General features: G+C 38.8%; 5 protein-coding genes across 5 annotated transcripts in view; 2 read left to right on the plus strand and 3 right to left on the minus strand.

Annotated features, from left to right (window-relative positions):
• LOC111788243 (rho GTPase-activating protein gacU-like) overlaps window positions 1-1,059 on the minus strand; it is a 4,347-nt gene extending 3,288 nt beyond the window's left edge. Inside the window, exons 1-2 of the mRNA XM_023668537.1 lie at window positions 472-1,059; window positions 137-376 (exon numbers count right to left, since the gene is read on the minus strand). The gene's annotated coding sequence lies outside the window, so the exon portion shown is untranslated. The remainder of the gene's footprint in view (window positions 1-136; window positions 377-471) is intronic.
• A 467-nt stretch (window positions 1,060-1,526) lies between these two features.
• Window positions 1,527-3,350, minus strand: LOC111788248 (probable protein phosphatase 2C 72). The gene is made up of 5 exons (XM_023668547.1): window positions 3,155-3,350; window positions 2,819-3,073; window positions 2,611-2,725; window positions 2,312-2,535; window positions 1,527-2,046 (listed from the first exon to the last, which is right to left on the minus strand). The coding sequence occupies exons 1-5, from the start codon at window positions 3,317-3,319 to the stop codon at window positions 1,861-1,863; spliced, it is 945 nt and encodes a 314-aa protein (XP_023524315.1). The 5' UTR covers window positions 3,320-3,350; the 3' UTR covers window positions 1,527-1,860.
• A 1,721-nt stretch (window positions 3,351-5,071) lies between these two features.
• LOC111788267 lies at window positions 5,072-7,737 on the minus strand. Its single transcript, XM_023668577.1, has 3 exons — window positions 7,418-7,737; window positions 5,843-6,001; window positions 5,072-5,685 (listed from the first exon to the last, which is right to left on the minus strand). Exons 1-3 carry the CDS (start codon window positions 7,673-7,675, stop codon window positions 5,329-5,331), a joined length of 774 nt encoding a protein of 257 aa, XP_023524345.1. The 5' UTR covers window positions 7,676-7,737; the 3' UTR covers window positions 5,072-5,328.
• A 239-nt stretch (window positions 7,738-7,976) lies between these two features.
• Window positions 7,977-9,579, plus strand: LOC111788323 (uncharacterized protein C6G9.01c). Its single transcript, XM_023668652.1, has 2 exons — window positions 7,977-8,198; window positions 8,596-9,579. Exon 2 carries the CDS (start codon window positions 8,617-8,619, stop codon window positions 9,037-9,039), a length of 423 nt encoding a protein of 140 aa, XP_023524420.1. The 5' UTR covers window positions 7,977-8,198; window positions 8,596-8,616; the 3' UTR covers window positions 9,040-9,579.
• Window positions 9,580-10,987: 1,408 nt separating this feature from the next.
• Window positions 10,988-15,333, plus strand: LOC111788287 (NADH dehydrogenase [ubiquinone] iron-sulfur protein 7, mitochondrial-like). Its single transcript, XM_023668612.1, has 2 exons — window positions 10,988-11,452; window positions 14,836-15,333. The coding sequence occupies exons 1-2, from the start codon at window positions 11,049-11,051 to the stop codon at window positions 15,068-15,070; spliced, it is 639 nt and encodes a 212-aa protein (XP_023524380.1). The 5' UTR covers window positions 10,988-11,048; the 3' UTR covers window positions 15,071-15,333.
• Window positions 15,334-15,477: the final 144 nt, after the last annotated feature.

The raw sequence follows: 15,477 nt of genomic DNA on the forward strand, positions 1-15,477 counted from the left end.
GGGGGGGGGGGGGGGGGGGGGGGGGAAACGAAAGAAGCCACAGTATAAAACAACAACTGCAAATCAAAATTCTGGACTAAATCTCAAAATCCTACTAAAATATTTACGATCTACGATTCAGGAAAGTTTTCTTTACCTGTGATATAAAGAAATTCCAAGCACAGCCAAAAATCAAGACGAGTTTTGCTTCGTTTGCTCTTCAGACTAAGCGAGAATGCGAATCAGAAACCAAATTAGAACGACGGAATTCCATCTCTCAGAGTCGTCTTCTCTGACTGTCGAAGAACAACCGTATTTCCATCGGCAACATCCAATCTCCAATCTATACAACACTGCGGATTTCTTCACACAAACGCTTAAATCCGTTCAAATGCATCTACAAGGAAGAACAAATTAAAGAAAATCAATTAACAGAGTTATTCCACAACACAAAAATACAAATAACTGACAACAGAGTAAAAGAATTCTCACAAAAAATTCAAGCCTCCGTAATCTTCACAACCGCCCTCCGACGATTACAAACGAGACGGCATCGATAGGGCAAATTAGGGAGCAAAATTCGCTCAGAAATCAAATCCACACCGAATTTCTTGAACTAAAAATTCCCGAATGTATCCGTGAAAAAAAAAATTAAACAAAAAAGAAAACCCAACTCTCTTTAATTAACCCTTCAGATGGATCAATTGCAGAGGACGGAGAAAAATTGAAGCACGGAGCGAAATTGTTCCACCCGCAAGCTTGTCTACAAATGACAGATCCTCGGCATTCTGGACTAGAATTGAGAACACTAAGCTTCGTCCTCGATTAAAAAACAATAACGAGAGATTAAGAACAAAAGGGAAAAGCTTCAAAGGAGCGCCACAAGAACAGCAGAGAGCTTCTTCTTCTTCTTCTTCTTCTTCTTCTTCCTGTTCGTCCCCTCGTTTTACCACAAATACAAAACACACCCTTCCCCCCCGTCCTAGATGAATCGGAAATTTATACCCTCAATTACAGATTGAATCAATATCCCACGCCCGTGATTTCTCCCCCGTTCATCACAAATCAAACGACTCTCCTTCCATCTCCCAATCCTTCCACCTTTACGACGTCGTCTTGCCCTCCCTTCACCATTTTTTCTCTCACGGCCTTTTTTTAACGCCAAACGGAATCTTCAACGTCGTCAATTCTTTTATTTTTTTTTCGGGTCGGTCCGACAGCCCATCCGCAGCGTCCGGTTTCCGTAGTTAACCGTGGTTAATTATCTAACCATGGTGGACGGATGAAGGAGATGGCATCCAGTACGACCCCGTCCATCTTCCGATATGTGTGCTGGACAAATCTCAACCCACTTGCCAATTAATTATATTTTGAATTTTTGCCATTCAAATTAAATTAATCACATTATTTTTCGCTATTTAAATAAATAAATACCTCAAATAAAATGTTTCTAAGATTTCTTAAATAAATTTGGAATTATTTAAATATATACTCGAAGAGGTAAGGGCATTTCTGTAATTGTACACATTAAATTTCTAAATAAGATGTGGATGAAATATGAACCATGGAAATTATCTCGAAAATTTGTTGTCATTTTCCATAATTAACCTCGGCAACATATTCCATTTCACAACAAATTTTTTGTATCTAAAATTATAAAGAAAAAGTATATTCTATTGATCCTTCTACTTTTGTAATTTTCTGATTCTGACCACATATTTATTACAATAAAGAAAACCATTATTTCACTATCAGTCCCTTCAATAAAGCCTGCAGCCTTAAGTACTCTCCCGGACATGGCCGTACCGACGGCGGAGAACGACGGCTCTAACTTGTACGGATCCCGGAGTTTCACCCACATAGCTGTCTGTTGAGTTACTTTCAATTTTCCCACTGCCGTTGGTTTTGTAAAAAGTGGCACACGACGGTGCGGTCGTCGAGTTTGGAAGCAGGGTAGCGTTTCCAAGCCTCAGTCGCCGCCTCCACCACCGCTTTCGCCGCCGCTTCTTCGCTCTCCGCTTTCCACACGATCGACGCTACTTCGTCGTTGCTCAGCACGTCCCAAATCTGAAAAAGTTCAAAACCCGACATATTTAAAACATAATACACGTGTCATAAGAAGGATATTGTCTTTTTTGTGCACGCTAATCCTTAGTATCAGTGTTCTTACTAGCACACTATTAGGTGTATGATATAATTTGTAACTGCCTAAGCCTATCGCGAATAGATTATGCTTTTTGGACTTTCACTTACGAGCTCCCTCGTGATTTTATTAAGATGAGGTTTCACACCCGTATAAAGAATGTTTCGTTGACCATAGGAAGTGGATTACCCCATCAGTGGCGAGAACGATGGAGTGGTCGTCGGGAGCGAGACGGCGGTAGGAGACATCGGGAAGAGCAATAATGCCATGTTCTTTAAGAGCAAAGTCCCCAAAAGCTCTGGACATGGCCAGCCCCGGCGCGTCCTCCTTCGGCAGCCACACTCTCTGTATATGCGGCTCTTCTTGTAAAGCCAACACTCTCCCATTACACTTCCTTATCCGCTCAGCTTCGTCTGCAAGAACACACAAAATCTGCTTTAATTAACAACAAAAATATGACTATTAATCTTTAATTTCCGACATCTTACCCGGCAAACCAGGCTTCAAATCAGTCGTTAATTGAACGGCCTCGATGCCATTCTCCGTCACCCTCCCCATCACAGCCCTCGAATCCCCCAAATTCGCAATCACCAAATCTTCTCCCTGTTTTGAAGAACACCCATTACTCAAAACACAATTTTTTGCAAAACCCATGTTTTTTTTTGGTCGGAATTTTGGTTCTAAATGATATTTCACCTGTTTGAGAATGATAACAGCGGTGGTTCCACTGAAAGAACAGTCCAAATTCTCTTGAAGTTTGATCTCCTTGTCCATCACCTTGAAGGCAGTGACCATAGCTTCTTTCCACCCAACAAAATCAGTCTCAGCTTTTGAGACAGCACTTAGCAACAGCGGCGGCAGTCTACTCTTCGCCATGTTGCTGACAGTATGACCATTTGTTCCATGCCCATCGAACACTCCGAACAGAGCCCTGCCCTGTTCGCCGTACTCCTAGTGGAAACAACCAAAGCAACGTAAATTCAAAAGCTTAAGCGGATGGGTTAAGCTCAAGCGATGGAACAGTTAGCTTACCTGATAGACAAAGGCAGCATCTTGATTGATCCCTTTGTTGCCTTGCTTGGAACACACGGAATCGGATCTCTGTTCTTCAAAAGCAAGCTCGTTTGCTGCACAAATCGCCGTAACTTTAGTTTCATGGCGAATCTGAGAAGATGCAGCGGATATGCAGATTCCCATTTTCAACTCCCACAGAGAGAGAGAGAAGGAAAAAAATTAATATAACACAAAGTTATTGAGAGAAGTTGAAGAAGCAACCCCCTTTTAACAAGAATTCAATGGCCCCACATGAGTAGATTAGCTCAATTAGCGCTCATATTATATTCCGGTTGAACTTTCAATTTTGTATCTCATTAAACATAAATTTTTATCGAGTCTTACGAATTAAAATAATAATTTAATTTTTTAGACTGTACGTTCGTAATTTAATAGAAACGTACGATCTTTGGATACCCCAAGACTCTAGCGAACCGACAAAACAAAAGAAATTAGAGTTCGCCAGAAATAGGGACGAAGGAAGAATAATATAAGCCAAGATATAGAGGCTGAGTAGTTGTATAGTTGGAATCAAGGAATGGTTGACTTATAAAACATTATTTTATTTTATTATTATTATTATTATTTTTTGGAGAATACAAATTATTCCATTACGAAATTAAAAGTTATAAAAATAATAAAAAAGGATGCATTTTTATTATTTTTTAAATATATTTGGCGGTTTATTTGAATAATTTATGATTAATGAATTAGTCAATATTTTGAAAATAAATAAATTGGAAATGATTAGATATTTAATTAATGGTAATAACCCATAAGCCTATTTGAATATACCGGAGCGTGCACGAAAGGGACCCACCTGGCAGCTGGGTTGGATAAATGAGAGCCGTTGATGAAGGTGATGGAGGAATCTTTGAAATTGGAGATGACGTGGATCCAGTGTCAAAAGAATGAAATGCCACCAAAGTATGGGGGATGGGGTTTTGGGTCCCACCTTCCTACTGCAATGAATCTCATCTCATCACACGTCAGCATGAATTCATATTTTTCAATTCCACGTAGTTAGGTATTATTAATAAATTGTTATAAATTTTTAAATATTTTTTATTTTATGAAGCCACGAAATTGTAATTCTAATTAATTGTTCTAATTAAGACGTAAACAATTTTTAATTTGTAATTAAGGAGTGGTATATGGAGATTAACTTTATGTTAATGTGAAGGGGCAAAGGTGTAGCTTCTGGGAATGTCAGAGAGCTTTTTAATTTAATTTTATTGTTGGTTGAAGGCTTTGATGAGAGAGTTTTAGCAAACCAAAAGTTGACTTTAAATTTAATAACAATATTGCATCATTTTCAGGAACTTTGAACTCAAAACAATTATTGAATCATGGTGCCAAGTGGCAAATGCTTACACAATCAATCTACCGATCAAGATTTTTTGTCACGGTTATGCCTGTCCAAGTCATGTTGCCCATGGCTGCATACCCGTTTTGTCACAGTCATGCTTCTCCAAGGCGTGTTGCCAAGCTGCATACCCATTGCATGCCAAAACCCTTGTGTTGTATCAAGGTTTGGTAGATTTGAAATGCAGATACGGCTGCTAGTTATTAATTCTTCCAAAGTTTTATGCCATCTAAGTTGTCATGTTATTTTTTTTTCGCTTATAGCCTCTAAGATTACTTTCTTCATTTCTCTCAATCATGCTATCTCTCTTTGCCCTTGTTTTTAAAACCTTCTTATAGTGGGGCCAAAGGCTTGGGTATATGTTGTCTAGCTGAAGGCGAACGATTTCCAGTTGGTTGACTCACTTAGTGATGAGAGTGAGTGCCACACAATCACTTACAAATCCTATAACAGTGCGATTGTGACATTGATCACCTATATAGATTTTAATATCTTATGAGTTAAATGGACCTTATGATACCCAAAAGGACTGTACCAACATGTAATATGATTCATAAAAATATACGACGTTCTGAGCAAATAAGAGCGTAACAAAGTTGATACTGTACCATTAAGTGTCGTCTCTCTCGTCGTCAACTTGTCTATATGTACAATAAACAAGACTTAATCTGTAACCATGAAAAAAAAGAGAGAGAAGCATCAGCTTACTGAAGAGTGAGGTACCATTAAGCTACAGCAGCAATAACAACAGCATCCAGATTTCCACTATTGTTTTAAGCCCTTCGTCTCACTGGCTGGTAACAGGGACAACTTCGTTTGCAGGGATGGAATCAGCAGGAGGTACTTTCTTTGTAAGAAGCTTTGGTATGTTGAGATCGTCTAGTGATATTCGTTGCTGGGGGTGTGATAACAACAAACACATGCAACGGTAAAGAACACGTGCAACTCCCTGGCCGCTCTCGAAAATATAGCCTTCATACTGGCTGACAAGATCAAGGGCATCAACTAAGGCATCATAGACCTCCTGTGGGCAGTTGTCTGGTCCAGGCTTCTCATGGAGGTAGATAACATCTAAAGTGAAGAGTTTTTGGTTCACAGGCCATTGATGTTGTGGTCGTGTTGATGATCTACAATATATAAGAATCTAAATGCAGCAATGGTTATAAACATGATTTGTCAAGCATTCATTGGAACATACGGAGTTCAAGGTCTGATAATCAAGGCTAACTCATAATTTCAGAACAATGATATATTCTTTGAGTTGAATCGACAGATTACGAATATTGGTATAATGAGCATACCACTCTTAGAATATGATTCTGAGCGGTCGACTTTCTAGCTTCATGAGCAGCTAATCGAAAAAGGCTGGTAAGATCGGCATGACTGCAGGAGGAAGTAGGAACAAGCCCCCTGATTGCAGCTTCCACAGATGCAATATCACTGCTAAAATCTTTTTTGAGCTACAATCATAAACATTTTGGATTAGAAGCAGACATTTCATCTAACAATAAAGCTATGATCAAAATTGGGCTTTCTTAAGTGGAAGCTCGAACAATATTTCAATCGGGTTTAGAGTTTTAACAACTTAGCTTGTCATAAGAGTGCAAGAGTAACAGTATATGCATAGCACAGAGTAAAGTCCTCACCATGCCTGTCTCCAGGTTTCACTACCCCATAAATGTTAGGAATCACAAACCTCCATAATGGTATGATATTGTCTACTTTGATTATAAGCTCTCGTGGCTTTACTTTTGGTTTTCCCTAAAGGCCTCATACCAATGAAGATATATTCCTTACTTATAAACCCATGATTATCCCCTTAATTACAATGTGGGACTCCCTTCATAAAGTCTCCCTTTAAACCTATGTAGCCCTCAAACAGTCTCCATTTATCAAGGCTCAGCTCCAGAAGTACACCCTTTGTTCGACACTTGAGGATTCGATTAGTATGGCTAAGTTAAGAGCATGACACTAATACCATGTTAGGAATCGCGAACCTCTACAATTGTATGATATTGTCCACCTTGAGCATAAGCTCTCATGGCTTTACTTATGGTCTCCCTAAAAAGCCTCATATCAATGGAGATATATTCCTTACTTATAAACCCATGATCATCTCTTTAATTAGCCAATGTGAGACTCCCTCCCAAGAATCCTCAACAAAAAAGACTCCAAGAATGGATACATAAAGGATACATAGGAGATATCATCTTCTCCCTTTCCCCCTTTAAATACAATATCAAACCAACACCTCTTAGAAAGAGTAAACAAAGTGGAAAGGAAAATGCGTTGGATCAGCATGGTTGAGTTATATTCTTCAATTCAAAGTTGCAAATTGATTACTAGTTTGATCAGCAAGTTTATGCTATGTACTTCAACTATAAGTAGCAAATCAGATACCGATTGAACAATAAATAAGGACCTAAGAGGATAATCACATTCACACTATGCAAAATCTTAAAGTTCTATGAGTTGGATCAGAGGCAAAACTCAGATATAGTCTCCAAACAGAATGCCAAGTACAACTCAAATTGCATAAGAATTTAAACTGCGAGTTTCCAACCAAAGAACAATCCATAATTTCTCCAGAACCACATTAAATCCTTGATCACTAGTTACAATTTCAGTTCACCAGTTTAGGTCAATAAGCATAACGATGCGCAAAATGCTAAGAACAGAAAGGCTGTCCGTGGAGTTAAAAAGACTGGAAGAATACGAAGAAATATATAACTCCCCTAAAATTAAAATTACCTTTAACCTAAAACAGACACAAACCCTAGAAACTTCATCATCCCAATTCTAAATTTCTGGAAAATAGAAAGAACAGAAGGACGAAAGCAAGATCAACAAGAAATAGGCGATGGATAGGGCATTACCCAAGTGGCAGATTTGGCGATGGTGGTGAAGGCAAATCGGTGGTCGGGATTCATGGAGAGTTTGGCGTGGACGAAGAGAAGAATTGCTTGCTTAATGGAGTCCATTCTGGTGATCGGTCGTCCATTAGAGCCGGTGGTTTTGATCTCGACGGAGGATTCGGGGTTCACATCTATGCAGAACAGAATGTCTTCGTTGTTAATTCTCGATGGCTTCAGTGAGTATCGGCTTCCTCCTCTCTCCCCTTCGATACCCTCCATGGTTCTCGCCGTCGCTCTCTGCAAATTGCAACACAGAAATGATGTCGTGTCGATTAATTAATTCAGACAATTAATTAAAATAATCCAAATATATAAAATTATTATTATTATAAAACTTTCAGTAAAGGGGGAACTGTATTGGGGGTAAATTTGTAAATTGGACATCTTAAGCGGCCCAGACCAGTAGTCTACGGCCCATTAAATATTGGTAATGAGCCCATGAAATAGTGGCCACTAGCCTACCAGTCGGGTCGGTTATCGGGTGCCGATTAAACGGCCCATCCCTACTTGATTTTTGTTTTTGAAAATGGGAAAGGAAGGAAGAAACAAAACCGATGAAAACCTAGCCGCCTCACGCTTATCCTCCGTCTTCCCGCCTGATCCTCTTCTTCTTAATAGTTCAGTCGCGCCGCCGTGCTCTCCGTCGCCCTCGGTGCCGCTGCCGTCCCTCCTTTACTCTCGCCTATCCTACTGCGCTGTGCTGCATCAGTTCTTCTTCGATCTTCTACTCTATTGGTCTTAGGTATTCTCTCTAGTCTTCGTCTTTCTAATTTCATCGTATCAAATGGATGAACGTCAAACTTAGATTGGAAGCGAACCTCGTGGTTTGATTGAAAATCTGTTTTTCCTGTTCAAGGACTTTGGGTTAGTTGTCGATTCTTACAAATGGAGACCACTATTTCGGTTTAGGAAAAGTTAAGTCGTAATGGAATCAACACTCATTAGCGATTGCCTCTTTTACCTTTTCTGCTGGCAATTCGTAGAATTTTCTTTGAGTATTATAATGATTTTTGTTAGAGCTGAGTGATAATCAAGCTCTGTGGAATAGAATAGAGAATGTTCTTCTCGTTAACTGAATGCGTTAACTGAATAGCAGTGGTCTGTGGATAAGTCTTAAGATTGTGTAATTTTTTGTGCAGCTGATCGATCATATTATACAAATGCCTAAGAAGAAATCTTCTAAAGCGGCTAAAGAGGTGAAAGAGAAGGTCATCACGAAGGAGGAAAAATCCAATGCTGTGGTAAAAAATGAAAAGCCCAATTCTTCCATAAAGGAGGAAAAGCCCCCTTCAGTAAAGAAACGCAGTGAAATCGATGAAATTTTCGCTGGGAAGAAGAGAAAAAAACCGGAAGTTCAAGAGGCTAAGAAACCAAAACAAGATGCATTGGACAGACCGATGAAGCTGAAGAACAAGAAAAGGGATGAGACTCAGCCTAGAAATGACTTTGTAGACCCACCATCACAGGGTAGAAAGAAAACAGGGGATGGACTGAAGATTTACACAGAAGAGGAATTGGGTATTGGCAGTGCAGACGCAGGAGGCACCCCGCTTTGCCCATTTGACTGTTCTTGTTGCTTCTAGACGTCTGCGTTCAAATCCTTTCTTTCTTCTTTCTTTTGAAGATGTTGCTTTATCTGGTAAAATTCTGTAACATCTTCAAATTCTATAATTTAGATTTTGCAATTTTGAAGATGGCTGAAGCAGTTTATTTCTTTCCATGTGGCTGGTGGTGGGTCTTATCTGCTATAGCATCAGTTTTGTAGGATATGCCTTAAGATCATAAATTATGAATTGCATATAGAAAATATGTTATCTTGGGCGGTGGTGCAACAACAGTCCATTGTTAGCAAAACTCTTCAAAGGTTTCCACACAAGGTCCAAAATTCTTTAGCTCATTAGGTATGTCAGATGGTTTTATTAGTATATAATGCTTGTTATTACGATAGATTCATATGTTTAGGCCTGAATGTTACCAACTTATTATGAATTGCTTGTCAAGGCATTTACAGTTGAATTGTATAGATTACTTGGACCTTGTGGTGTTATCAAAGCTGTGAAGTCTAAGATTCAAATACTGGAGAGATTGCTTGAAATTCTTAAGTTAACGGAATTTTGAGTGTTGATTTTAATTCTTGTCTATGAATTGTCGTTTCAATTTTAATCATAATATGTATTGAGTAGAACATTATTAAAAGTCCCTCATGTCTTATTGCTTCGGGAAATATTTAACCTGGCGCTCAATAATATGCGACGGGCATTCCAAGTAGCCTGAAGAGTTTGGGTGATACTCTAAAATGTGTTAGGATGATCTTCTGGGCTTCTCTCATCGTCATTCACAATATCTGAGTTGCTTATCTGGTAAAATTCTGTAACATCTTCAAACTCTATAGTTTGGGTGTTCTATCATCCTCTATATTTCTTTAGATTCTCCCATAAAAGTTTGGGTGTTCAATCGAGATTGTTCTGTGGACAACAAAAATGGCAAACTCAGAATTATTTTCAAGGTAGTTTCTCAGAGATTGAAGGATGATAGAATTGCAAGATTTTGATGGTATTTTACCAAAAAAAAATTATAACCAAATCGCTTACAGTAAAACTAAAAAAAAAAAACCATTCCACTAAATTGGAAGAATTGAGAAAAACGTTGGGGTGGTCATTAGGAATGATTCTAAGAAAAAATTGGAATAAATCCAAGATTTAGCTGCTTTAAATTTGAAGGAAGCCATGAAGAATAATCACTTCCCCCAATCGTGTTCAGTAGCTCTTTATAGGCACCGTGCAAAAGGTTGTTTGTTGTAAGATAAAAGAACAAACACCCGTGTCTGACTTGAGTGCCAATTCAAAATTAATTTTCTCCCATAACCTCAAAAACAAATTCATCAATCGAATCAATCGATTACTTTAAAAATCTTTTAAAATATGCAGATGAAGAGGTTAGAATAAGCAAGGAAAATGTAGACCGGGCATTGTATCTTGAAACAACTGATGCGTTTCAAGGATCTTCTTCCGGTAACCAAGTATCGGCTCCATGCGGCAGACGGATCGCCACCAAAAAGGCGCCTGCTGCTGACTCGATGATGGAGCCAAGTCCAGATAAACCTATTTCATCGAAATCTAAAGCGAATTAAACGGAAAATGATTCAAGATCTCAAGAACTCAATGATCTTTGTCAAACAAAAACGATGAAAATAGAAAGAAGAATGTAAATCGGAAACAATAAGAACACAGAAATGGCTAGAAATCAGAGTCGTCGAAGAAGAAGAAGAAGAAGATATTTTCCAAAGCTGCGATTCAGCAGAAATTTATAGAGCAGATTCGTAAAACCCTAATTTCTGGTTACGAAATTACCGAAAAGACCGGAGATCTTTGATCGTAGAGGAAAGCCCACTGGATGAGGCCCAAAGTAATTGGTTTGGGCTTTAATATTCCCGGCCCATATATGTGCGACATGTCGTTTTGATGTACCGCCAATAGAGTGCCACGTCAACAGCGACCGAGAGAGATGCAAATTGTTATTTCTAATTTTCGTGTAGATTTCTGAATTGTTCATTTTGGTGTATATCGGAGGTTCTGAATCTTGAATCGTGGCAATGGCCGCTGTGAGCCGAGCTTCCACTCGCATCCCCCATCTGCTTGCCGCGCGGGGAGCTTTATCTCTTCATACTACAGCTCCTGTTTTGTCTTCTTCATCGTCCGCCTCGCCGACGCCGTATGCGAGCCCGTCGCCTCCTTCGACCTTGTCCCCAACGGGGCTTCCGAAGGCGGCGGAGTATGTGATCTCCAAGGTCGACGACCTCCTGAACTGGGCTCGCCGTGGCTCTATCTGGCCCATGACCTTTGGTCTTGCTTGTTGCGCCGTTGAAATGATGCATACTGGTGCTGCCCGCTATGACCTTGATCGCTTCGGTGTCATCTTCCGTCCTAGCCCTAGGCAATCTGATTGTATGATTGTTGCCGGTACCCTCACCAACAAGATGGCTCCAGCTCTTCGCAAGTTAGTTCACTCTCTCTTTCACTTTCTGTTATTCTCCACGGACATTTGTGAGCTCTACGATTATCGTTTAATGCTGGAATTCATGAACCTGACTGGATAACTAATTGAATTAGTAGATTCACGGAAAACTTCATATTGAGATCAAAGCTTTGAATTGTTTGATTTTTCAATTTCTAGAGTTGGTTTTTTTTGTCAATTGTTCCCGACTTGTAGGCTGTAGCACGCGCATATTTTGCTCATCTACATTTGTGAAGATATTATCCCCGTCTGAGTATATTTATCTTTCCTGACAATGGTCTGATAACTAAAAGGTAAAAGGTTTTGGGGTTAACTTCAGAACTTTAATTGGCTTATACTGGTAAATTATCTGCTGTATTTTCTTATTTCTTAGGTTAAATGAATTTCGGATAGATGCAGTGATTGTCTTGAATACGACGTTTCAGCCTCTATGTCGATAGATTTTAAGGGTAGTTTCTACTCTTGATTGTGAGAAAAGGGTTGATTACTTCTGATACGTTGGATTGACTGAGCTTTTGTAATGTAAATTGGGGGAACTATCTCTATGATTCATTTTGTTTACCTGCATTCATGTTATATGTTTTCATGAATTTTTTCTCGTCACATATGACCTCCATGGTTTACAAGGAAATTTATCAAGTAATCATCAAGCTAGTTTTTGGACGAAGTTTTTTCACTTCATCATCCTGGCATGATTTGTGAAAAAATGTTGTTTAGGTTGAGTAATCATGAATTTGAAATGCTATTTTGTTTACAATAAGGAAGTCGTCACATATAAAAAAAAAATGCTATTTTCTTTGCTTTTAAGATGTCCCTACTCCTTATTTTGTTCGTCTGAATTTGAAATGTGCATTATAAAGTAAAGACTTCCTCATGCTGAAATAAGTCACAAACTGTGCTGTGGTGTCTTCCCTTCACAGAAATGGCTGGAGTCATTTCACATAAGTAGCCAAGTCCTTGATAAGGTCAAATGGAAAAAAAATTCTTTGTGATTCTCTTCCAATCTTAGTTCTGGTTTTTATTCATGCTGTTTATATCCTTGAAAGCCTCAAACTTTAGTTTTTGAAATTGTGTTTCATCTCTTGTCATATTTTGTTATATTATTTTAATACTTTTTATCGGAGTCCTTATAGTTATATGATGAGGATTTAAGAGGCGCTTGTGCTAGCCGAGAGTATGTTGGAGATGAAGGTCAGTAGGTTTAGTAGCATTATATGTAACAGCCCAAGCCCACCACTAGCAGATATTGTTCTCTTTGGGCTTTCCCCTCAAATTTTAAAAATGCGTCTGCAGGGAGAGGTTTGTACACCCTTATAAAGAATGTTTCGTTCTCCTCCCCAAACGATGTGGGATATCACAATCCACTCCTCTTTGGGGCCCACCGTCCTCGTTGGCACTCGTTCTCTTTTCCAATTGATGTGGGACCCCTCAATCCACCCCGTTCGAGGCCCAGCTCCTTGCTGGTACACCGCCTCATGACCCCCCTTCGAGATTCAGCCTCCTCATTGGTACATCACGCGATATTTGGCTCTGATTCCATTTGTAATAGCCCAAGCACACCACTAGCAGATATTGTCCTCTTTTATATGAGTAGATGCATGTCTGTAGATTAAGAAGTTATTGCTTTATTAGGGGAAGATAGATCTTTGTGGGTTGACTGAGTGGTCAATAAGGTAAATGTAAATAATACAGGACTTAAAAGGAATGAGTCGAAGTTATGGTCGCCACATACCTACGATTTAATATCTGATGAGTTTCCTTGGCAACGGAACATAATAGGGTCATATAATTGGCTCATTATAATAGTCAAGGCGTGCCCACGTTGGCCTGGACAATGAGGAAATTTATAAAAAACAATTGAATGTTAAAAGTAGCTTGCATAAGCCTACCATGCATGAATATCTGGTTCATTGAGGAAAATGAAGCTAAAGTCTACACGATTACACCAATTTTGGTACCATACCTCGTGTTAGAGTTCTTATTGTTTAATTTTGATGTGTAAAAATGTAGTTCTAATATGATCAAGGGATTGCTAAATTCTATACGTGTGAATTTTCTTAAAGAAAGGAATAAGAATATCAGAATATTAGTCTATCGCAATGATATGAAAAATTGTTGGAACTTTTGATCTCATTTATATGGCGCTATTTCTTGTTTGCAGTAGATAAGGAAATGCTTTATTCTGAATGAAATAAGGTATGTGTATTTTCTGCTTCAGAATCTGTATACCTATAAGAGGGTTGCAGCGGCCAGTGAGGTTGCTGTTTTAGGATATTAAGCTATTGACCAAAAATATTTCATCCAATGGGATATTGGTGCATGAATTTGAAGAGTGCAACATAGACTAAACTCCAAATAAATCTTGAAGTGTGTCTGTGGGAAGTGAGTTTCAAAGACTTGATTGACTCATTCAGGAAATATCAAAATTGATGCTATCGAACCAAAACAGAACCTGTTTTGTTTTCAATTGCTTCAAACTCCTGATAGTTTATTTTAGGGAAAGGAATGTGTCCATCACTCCAATGTGGTAGGGGCATACTGAATTGGAATACAACCGTTTCTTGTTTGTATTTGTATGTCAATGTCTATTACTGTTGCTATGGCGAGGTATTCAACACTTGCCTTTAACGTATTTTCAATGTGTAAAGAGTTCCAAGAGTCTCATCAATGCTTGGCCTGAATGTTGCATACCTTCATTTTTCAAGCTTGAAACTCAAACTTCCTGTTGGCAGTTAGTGAACCATTGTCTGTTGTTTGATCTTAGAATGCTACTTTTGTCGAGTTCCAATCTTCTCTAAGTTTAGGGAAGTCCTTCCGCTCCTGTCGATGGTCAAACATTACAAGCAACCCGAAAAACAACCGGAGAATGTCAACTCAGTCCATGGTGAACAGAGAGAGCAGAGAGAGTAACTTATCTTAATTTTCTAGGATTAACGATGTCTTGACATATGATATTAAAAAGGGAGGTGCTTTCTAAGCAGTATAACGATGAACTATCTGCACTCTTCAGTCTGAATTTTAAAGGAGTGTTCATCATAGAATATAACAAAGTTTGGGGGTAAAAAGATCATCTCAAATATTCTACGTTTCTATACATACACAGAATCCAGTTTACGAATAAGAGTGATGAAAATTACTGCCAGTCCATCTTGGTTCCGACAGTTCTTTTATGGCAAAGGAGCTTTTGGAATTCTCTGAACTAAACTTAAAATTGTGGTATTTAGTGAGAAATTTTTTTTATTTGAAGTCCTAATTATGCTAATTTGTTTTACTGGGTTTTAATAGTCAAACTCTATAACGTTGTGGTACTTCGATAAATTGATTCACGCTCCAAGTTATGCTTACTTTTCATTTCTTCGCTGCAGGGTTTATGATCAAATGCCAGAACCGCGGTGGGTTATATCCATGGGAAGCTGCGCAAATGGTGGTGGATACTATCACTACTCATACTCGGTTGTTCGGGGTTGTGATCGGATAGTCCCTGTCGATATCTATGTTCCTGGCTGCCCTCCTACTGCTGAGGCATTGCTTTATGGAATTCTTCAGTTGCAGAAGAAGATCAACAGGCGCAAAGATTTCCTCCATTGGTGGACCAAGTGAGACCATCCATCCAAGTCAGGTATTGTAATTTGGCGGATGCTTCGAACTATAATAAGACGTATTAATACGAGGTTGTGGAAATCTAATAGAAGGTTATGAGTGATGTTGCAATAAGAGACCATATGACACCCTTTGTGATGTTTTTTTTATCTGTTAATCTGCCCATGTTATCTGAAGCCTGTGAATGGCAAGGTTTACTCCGACTTCCTAAAAACTTGCAAGTGAATTTGATATCTTATGTTATTGTCAGTGGTATTTCTCAACTTGTTTCAAATTCCTCTCCGTTCACATCAATCACATCAACATAACTCAACTTGCATAAACACAAAAGGCGTTTACTCTCGATTAAAAGGTCGAATCTTTCACTCTTCTCTATATTTTACTTAGTAGGTATTTTGAAATATTTA

Source organism: Cucurbita pepo, chromosome LG02 (genome assembly GCF_002806865.2).
Source record: "Cucurbita pepo subsp. pepo cultivar mu-cu-16 chromosome LG02, ASM280686v2, whole genome shotgun sequence".
Classification (NCBI taxonomy): Eukaryota; Viridiplantae; Streptophyta; class Magnoliopsida; order Cucurbitales; family Cucurbitaceae; genus Cucurbita; species Cucurbita pepo.